The following is a 9,595-nucleotide window of genomic DNA, read 5'->3' on the forward strand; positions in this document are numbered from 1 at the left end:
AAAAAAGAAATATATAAAGTTTTCTTATAAAAAGAAAAAATCTTTTTTTGCCATTTACAAGCATTTATTAAAAAAAAAAAAAAAAAAAAAAAAATTTAATTTTTATATTCACTATTTAATAAGTTTTTTATATTACAATTCAAAATTACAACTTAAAAAAAAAATGTAGAAAGATTAAATTTTTTTTTTACTATTTTAAAAAATTTAAGTATGAAGCACTATTAAAAAAAAAAAAAAAAAAAAAAAAAGAAAATTATTTTTATGCAAATTAAAAAAAATTACAAATTAAAAATTTATATATTTTCATAATAATATAAAAATAAAATAAAAGGAAAAAGGAAATACATTTTTTATTTATTATATATATGTATTTTTATAAAAATATTGAAAAAAATATCTGTGTAACATAAGATTTTCTTTAAATAAAAAAATTGGAAATTTTTTATAATTATATAAAAAATCAATTTATTTTATTCATTTGTTAATTAATTACCAACAATGGTGAGAATAAATATAGAAATAAAAAATTTTCAATTTTCTTGATATTTGATATTTTTTTGTTTTCATATATATATATATATATTATATAGATATATATTATATAGATATAGGTATTTTAGTATTTTTTTCTTTTTTAAATGTGAATTTATTTTTTGTATATATACGTTTATTAATATTTTGATAAGGGCATGCATATTTATATAATAGTTTTATAGAGTAATATTATATATTTAATACTATTATAATATATCTAAGAATATTTTGTTTAAATATATTAATACTAATTATGTATCTATATCTATCTATCTTTCTATATATATATATATATATATTTTTTTTTTTTTTCAGTTTTCTAATAAGTTAGGATTAAGCTCAATTTTAAAAGATGGATATAGGATTGTAAAAAATAACGAGGATACTATTTTAAAAAATATTGAAGCATGTAAAGAAATTAGTAGTATTATTCAAACATCACTTGGTCCTAGATGTATGAACAAATTAATAATAAATCATATCAATAAAAAGATTGTGTCAAGTGATTGTATAACGATATTGAAAGATTTGGAGATAAATCATCCAGTTGTAAATATTTTAAAGAAATTATCAGAAACGATGAATTATGAATATGGTGATTTCACAAATTACGTTTTTACATTAACAACAGAAATGTTAGATAAAGCTAGTTTTTTAATTCAACAAGGTTTTAATATCAATGATATATTAAATGGTTTTTTATTGGGATATAATGAAATAGAAAGATTTTTTCCAGAACTCATTGTATGGAAATTAGAGAATTTTTATGATGAGAAAGAAATTGAAAAAGTTGTGAAGTCAGTTATGATTACTAAACATTTATCAAATAATTATGAATATGTAATTAGTCTGTTATCAAAATGCATATCAACATTGATGCCTGAAAAAATTGAAAAATTTGATGTTGATAATATTAGAATATCTAAATTAAATGGAGGAAATTTGATAGATTCTCAATTTTTGATGGGTATGGTAATACCAAAAGAAACAAATGGAATAATAAAAAAAAAAGAGAATGCTAATGTGATAGTTCTCAATTGTGGTTTAGAAGCAGCAACTACTGAAACAAAAGGAACAGTTTTATTACACAACGCGGAAGAATTATTAAATTTTACTAAAGGAGAAGAACAACAAATGGAGAATATTATAAAAAATATAAAAAAAGAAGGTGTTGATGTTATAATTGTGAATGGTGCTATTTCTGATATAGCTCAACATTTCTGTGATACATATGATATAATGACATTAAAAATAACATCAAAATTTGAAACATTAAGAATATGTAAATTATTAAATGTTTCTTCCTTAGTTCGATTAACTGTACCAAAACCAGAAGAAATTGGTAAAGTGTCATCCATATATGTTTCAGAAATTGCATCAAAAAAAGTTACCATAATTAACTCTAAAAATAAAAAAGTAGGCACAATTATATTAAGAGGAGCAACTTATAATTTACTTGATGAAGTAGAAAGATGTTTACATGATGGTATTAATTCAATCAAAAATGCCATAAAAAATAATTCATTTTTATATGGTGGTGGTTGTGTAGAAATACAACTCTGTGAAAGATTAAAAAAATATGCATCTCAATTAAAAGGTGTTGATAATTATAGCGTAAAGATTTTTGCAGAATCCTTTCAAATAATACCAAAAATATTAGCAACAAATTGTGGGTACAATAGTACTGATGTATTAAATGAACTTATTAACGAACATAATAAAGGCAATACTGAAGCTTGCATAAATATTAATAAAGATTCACATACTACATCAGCTAAAGAAAATGATATTTATGATAATTTTAAATGTAAAAAATACGCAATTGATTTAGCAGTTGATGCTGTTCAAACTATTTTAAAAATTGATCAAATTATTTTAGCTAAACCAGCAGGTGGCCCTAAACCACGAGACAAAAACCCAGATTATGATGACACCTTTTAAAAAATAAGAAAAATCACTAAGGATACGTTTTTTTGAAGTTTATATTCAAATTAATTTTACTTATTTCATATATTTTTAAAAAAAAGGAAATTATTTATTTGTTTAGCTACATAAACAATACATCACAATAAAAAATTCGCAGTATTTTAATTTTATTTATTTTTATGATTTTATAAAAATGTATTTTTTTATTTTATCATTTATTTCATTATTTTATATTTTATTATGTTATATATTATTTTTTTTCTTTTTTTTTTACATTTAAAATAAATACTTTTTTTTTTCAATGGATATATATTATTATTATATGCAATGAACTTTTTTCTTTTTTTATTTAATAAACAAAAAAAAAAAATATATATATATATAATAAATTAATAATATATATTAATATTTCTTATAATGAATTTTTTTTTTATTAACTTTTCAAACTTTCTAAAAAGATTTATGTAATAAAATAACAAAAATAATATATTAATGCGTAGTTCTTTGAACAAAAAATTAAAATTTTTTTCTTTTTATTTTTAAATATAAATAATTTTTTAAAAAAATCAAAAAAAAAAAAAAAAAAAAAGAATGAAAAAATAATAAAAGTAATAAGATATTTACTTATATATATATAAATATGAAAAGAGAAATATGTCTTTTATGTCAACATTTTGGTATAATACGTTTTAATCCCATAATCCTAAAAATAAAATAATAAAAAATAATAATAGTGTATTATTTATTTTATTGCAATAAAAAAAATTTTAATATAATTTATATTACCATGATTTATTACTACTATCCCATAGATTTCTACTAAGATCTACTATTATTTTATTAGTTGTCTTAAAATCATTTGCATTTATGAAATTACATAAATTTATTATATTATCATTTATCTGTTCATTAAATGAACCATTATCCAATTTTTCAAAAAGATCAAACACTTTTGCTGAAACATCTTCTGCCTTCTTTTTTACAGGTTCTTGAGATATATATATATTTAACAAATTATTAATAGATTTTTTAATAGAATCAATATTATTTTTATTCATTAATACTCCATTTTGCTCTTTAGTTGCTGTTTGAATTTTTTTATTTTCGTTTGCAGTTGATTGGGTCGTTGATCCAAGCTAAAGGATAAAAAAAAAAAAAAAAAAAAAGTTGAATAAAATTAATAAAGTAAATATTTTATATATAAAGTAAAAAAAAATTTTTTTTGGGAATACTTGTTGAGTTGTTGTAGGTATTGGCCATGGAATAGGCATCCCTGGGGTTACTGTTAAAGCACCTGCTATTGGAGAGGTTATATTAATCCCTTTAAAAAAAAATACATATATATATACAATATAAAAAATATATGATTTCATTTTTTTTTTTTTTTTTTTTTTTTTTTTCTTATTTACCAGATAAAGATGAAGTATTTGAATTCAATTGAAAATTTACTTTATTTGTATTATCTTGAAAGGAATTTTGAAAAACTTTAGTTTGCATATTATTATTAGGAGGAATAGACGATATGTTATTTGGATCGAATATTTGCTGATCAAAACATTCTCTTTTACTATATTGATTTTCTTGTGGCTGATTTATATTTGGTTGTACTAAATTTGCAGAAGATGAAGTGGGGGGATTATTATTTCTTGGTGGTGCAGTTATATTTTGAAAACGTGAAAAACTAGGTCGATTATTTATTTGGTTTAATGTGTTGGATGGTGGAACTACAGGTGCTACAGAAGGAGCAACGTTAGAAGAAGGCATATTATTTTGTAACGATTTGTTTATATTTGTATAAGATTGATTGAACATAGATGATTGTTGTTTTTCTTGATCTTGTATTTTCTGAGTTGTATTAAAATTTGAGAATTTAGATGGTGGTGAAAATGGGGGAGTATTAACTGGAGATGTATTAGATGGGATATTTGGAGGCATATAGGAAGGAATATTCGTAGGAGATTGTATAGTATTTACATTTGATGAAAATTGTTGATTTGTTGTATTTAAAAATGAAGATCTATTAACTGTATTATTTATGACTTGTGAATTATAGTTATTGGATACTAATTGGTTTTGATTTATATGGGTTGAAGATATTTGTGATACTGAAATTGGTGGTGGTAATCTTTGTAAATTTTGCTGATTATACAATTTTGGTTGATTAGGATTATTTGATAAATTTTGTTTATATTGCTGTGATTGATTATATTGAAAACTTTGATTAAATTGTTGATTTTGATTAAGTTGCTGACCTTGATTATATAAAAGATTTTGATGAATTGTAGGAGATGGTTTGATATCTACTACTTGAAATGGCAAAATAGGTGGCTCAATTTGCTGACCTAATATATGATTGGCACTATTAAATATTCTATCTCTTAATATTAGACTTTCTAAACTTTGATCATCTTGAATTAAACATAAAAAAGTCATTGCTGCTTTTAGTCTTCCTGAATTAGCTAATAATTCAGCATACTGGTTAATCTTTTGATTCATTATAGGATTAAATTGATCATATTTTATTACCATTTTTAACACAGTCATTTTTTCTACTAAATCTTGTAATACATTTAATAATGAAGCTTTTTTTGAAGGCATATTATTCCATATTTCTACAGTTTCTGAAAAATTACATGCACATAAATAACAAATAGATGCAGCTCTAATATCAAATTTTTCATTTTGCAATCTTTTAGCCAATGTTTCACATAAGTTGTTAAAGTTGGGGTTATTTATGGCATATGTGCATAAGATGGATAAAGCTTCTCCCCAAGAAGATAAATCAATATTATTAACTAAAAGATCTAATTTATTATCTAAAATATAATTAATATTTCTTAGAAAATTATCATTTTGTTTATTAATATAAATAGTTTTCGTTTTATGCCATAACTGTTCTCCACCAAAGGATGCTAATAACAAAGCATCTGCCATCCTATCTTTGTGTAAACATAGTTCTACAGCTGTTTCAATATTTCCTACTAATACACATTCTTTTATAATAGATTCAATTCCAGTGTTCCAATCACTATATGTTTTTTTATTATCTAAATTATCATCTCTTGAATTGCTGTTATAATCATCTTCATTTTCTGAATTATTTTGAATACTTAACTTTTCTTTTGATTTTTCATGTTCCGTTTTTTCTCCTAATTCTCTAAAAAATTTTTCTGGATCCACATCAAATGACCCATTCATTTTTTGAATATTATCTCCCATATTAGAAGAAGAAAGATTATTATCGTTCATTAAATTAGATGTACATGTGATGTTATTGTAATCTCTATCATTATTTTCATCCAAATTATTAGATATATCATTGATAGAAATATCTTTATCTAAAATATTTTTAAAAATAAAACCTGGTTGTTTTCCTATATTGTACATAATTTTTTGAATTATATTACTGATATCATATCCTAATTCTTTAACTATTTCTGATTTTTGAGAAGTATATAACAATTGCAAAATCTTCCAGGTTAATTTTTCATGATCATCATCACTTTTCATTATTTTACTTTCACAAAATTCTTTGTAATTTCCATTTGTGATATATTTCTCAAAATTGTCTGCTTCTGATATAAGCTCCATTTCTGTTGGATAGATATGACACTTAATTAAAAACTTATTTTCTAATTTTTTATTTTTCATTTTGTTTATTTCATTATCTTCATTATTATTAATATTTTTGTGTACATTCTGAATTGCAGAAGTATGAAGAGAAGTAGAAGAAGATGAAATGGAGCTATTATTAAAACAACATATTTTTCCTCCAAAGCCAAAACATATACCAGAATCTTTTATATAAAAATTAGGAATATATTTAGTTGTCATTTTATTTCCGTTGTTTATCGAGTTTATCTGTATTGTATCCATATTAGTAGAAGAAGCAAAAATATCAGGAATAAATGGAGACCATTTAGAATATATATTATTAGCAGAATTGTTAATTTCATTGAAAATATCAAAATTATTATTATTTAAATACCAACATTTTGTAATATCCTTACCTGATGATAATAATAAATTAGTATCTATATTACTAAAACAAATATTATTAATTCCTTTAGAATGTCCAATTATTTCTTTAATAGGATAATTTGAATTACGTAAATCCCATAGTTGTAAACAAGGGTTTCTATCATCATCATACGAAACTAAAATTTGAGTTGGTTGATTAGCTAACCAGCATAAAGAAGAAGTTTTAGTTCTACTATGAGGATCTCGAAAACTCACTGCTGATTTTTTTATTTTTAAGTCCCATATAACTGTGTTACCATTATTAGATGAAGTAGCTAAAATATGAGAAACTTTTCTATTCCAATTTAAACAATTGATTTTCTGTAAATTATTTTTATCTAAATAAGGATCATATGAAGTAGGTGAATATATATTTTCAATGTCGGTTATAAATAATTGTCCATCATTTCCACCTGTAGCAATAAGATGATTTTTATGTCTATTAAATTCTAAACAGTTAATAGAATTATCATGAACATTTACTTTATTTATGATAAAATTTTCATAATCTAAATTTTTTTCAAATAAATTTTGTGGATTTAATAAAACAATGTCTCCATTTGTTAATCCACCTACTATGATTCCTTTATTTAATTCATCTTCATTTTCAGTTTCTACAAAATTATTACTATTTATCCATTCAAAACAAGTAACATATTCACTAATATTACTACTTCCATCACTTTCATTTTTTAATGCATCCTCAAAATTTAATTTGTTTACTATTTCTATATTTCTAGAGTCATTGTTTAAATTAATATCTAATAAATATATATAATTATTTATATTATTATTATTAGAATATAACAAATTATGAGAATTAAAACATATCAAATAATTTTTATATTCTTCAAAAGGACACCAATCAAAATTACCATTTATATTTATGCTTTTTAAAGCCATATTATATCCAAAAAAAAAAAAAAAAAAAAAAAAAAAAAGTAAAATAATAAAATTGCAATTTATATAACTTTATCAAAAATTACTCACGTATCAAATTTCTTTTTTCAAATATTTTCAAAAAAAAAAATTTGCATGTTATATATAATAATTTTTCATATGTTTTCTTAATATTTAAACAATTATATTTAGATAAAAATAATAAAATAAATAATTAAATTAATAAAGTATATAAAATAATTAAGTAAAATATGTCAATATATATAAAAAGTAAAAATACATTTAAAGTTAATTATCCGATAAAAATGTGTATTATTTTTTTTTTTCCTAAAAACAAGTTATATGTTTCAAATTATATTTTTTTTTTTTTTTTATTTTTTTTTTTTAAAAATAGTATTATTATATATACTATTTTTTTTTTTTTTTTTTTCTTTTAATATAAATAAAATAGATATATACATATATATTTATATGAAACTTAAAAAATTAAAAAAAAATATTATTCACTCCACATAAAATATATTATTATTTTTTCATATAAATATATATATAAATAAATATATATATATATATTATTATTTAAAAAAAATGAAATAAAACTATTTTGTGTTTATATATATATAATTTTCTAAGTTTAATCAAAATATGAAATATTTCCTCCATGAAATATAATATTATTTAGATAAATTAAAATAACAGTAAGATGATACAATAATTTTTTAGTATATATGCAAGATTTAATATTTATAATAAATATATATATATATAACATGTATTTATATCATTTTAATAATAATATTTTTATATTTTATTAATTTATCAATAATATAAATATATAGAGCGGATGATAAATATTTACAATTATAATTGTACAAATATATTGATAATAAAAAAAATAAAGTACAAAATTTATATATTTTAATTATATAGTAGTATAAATGATTTTATTAGATGAGTTAAAATTTTTTAAAAATAAATATTTATGCATATATAATTATATATTTCTTTCAAAACATTTTATAGATATGAATAATCTATGTGTATTAAGAATAAAATATTTTTCTTTCTTTTTTTTTTTTTTTTTCTATTTAATCAATTTATTTTTTTTTTTTTGTTATACATATTAAAACTTTTTCATTTCATAACAAAAATATTTAAAATAGAAAATGTGCAAAAAAAAAAAAAAAAAAAAAAAAAAAAAATATATATATATATATAAATATATATATATGTATATATATATATATTTAACAAAAAAAAAAAAAAAATTTCCTTTTCTTTTTGTGTAAGAAAAGAAAATTTTTAAATAATATATTAATGAAAATTATTTTCCTTTTTTTATTAAATGCAAACAAAAATATAGAAATATAATTATTTAAATTTAAAATTAACTAGTTCTATAACATTTAAATATATAATTCTACGAATTTATTAAGGAAAATAACTTGTAGAAAAAATTTCATAAGGGATTTCTTAATTTAAATTATTAAAAAAATTAAAAAATATAATCAAATGGTTAAATTTATTAAAAGTAATTTTTTAAAATATAATTTTTTATGTATAAACAAATTAGAAATGTGAAAAATTGAGTTTTAAGAGATCTTTTTGTTTATAGTCATTTATTACAAAAAGCAACTAAAAATCTATTAATAAACATATATTAAAATAAAATGTATAGAAAAACACATGCTAATATATAATATATAATTTTATTTTTTTATATATAATAGTAAAAATGGAAAAAAAAAAAAAAAATGAATAGAAACTATAGAAAAAAAATGTGCCTACATATAATAGATATAAAATAAAATAGTAAAATAAGAATATAGTAGAGAATAGGATAAAAAGAATACTACTATTAATTATTTTAAAATGAAAATTAATTTATTATATAAAATTTATATTTTTTTGTATATCAAATAAAATGAAAGAGTAATAATAATAATAATAATAGTATTAATAATTATAACAATTTTACTTATTTCTAAAAATATAAATTGTGAATGTTTAACTAAGTAAACTCTTTAAAAAATTTAAACTTTTATTTAGTAAACAGAATATATATGAGAAAAAAAAAAAAAAATAAAAAAAAAAAAAAAATAATAAATAAAAAATAAAATTATGTATTAGTTTTACAATTTTTTTTTTTTTTTTTTTTTTTTTTTTTTTTAAATATTTTTTATTTTTTTTTTTTTTTTTTTTTTTTTTTTTTTAA

The 9,595-nt window shown here is 19.2% G+C and overlaps 2 protein-coding genes across 2 annotated transcripts; one reads left to right on the plus strand and one right to left on the minus strand.

Annotated features, from left to right (window-relative positions):
- Positions 1-498: 498 nt before the first annotated feature.
- Positions 499-2,475, plus strand: CCT8 (T-complex protein 1 subunit theta, putative; the record flags this gene model as incomplete). The annotated part of the gene is made up of 2 exons (XM_028670408.1): positions 499-501; positions 850-2,475. 2 exons carry the CDS (start codon positions 499-501, stop codon positions 2,473-2,475), a joined length of 1,629 nt encoding a protein of 542 aa, XP_028527164.1.
- Positions 2,476-3,126: 651 nt separating this feature from the next.
- Positions 3,127-7,383, minus strand: SEC31 (protein transport protein SEC31, putative; the record flags this gene model as incomplete). Its single annotated transcript, XM_028670409.1, has 4 exons — positions 3,127-3,163; positions 3,247-3,596; positions 3,693-3,781; positions 3,870-7,383. 4 exons carry the CDS (start codon positions 7,381-7,383, stop codon positions 3,127-3,129), a joined length of 3,990 nt encoding a protein of 1,329 aa, XP_028527165.1.
- Positions 7,384-9,595: the final 2,212 nt, after the last annotated feature.

Source organism: Plasmodium gallinaceum (assembly GCF_900005855.1).
Source record: "Plasmodium gallinaceum strain 8A genome assembly, contig: PGAL8A_v1_108, whole genome shotgun sequence".
NCBI lineage: Eukaryota > Apicomplexa > Aconoidasida > Haemosporida > Plasmodiidae > Plasmodium > Plasmodium gallinaceum.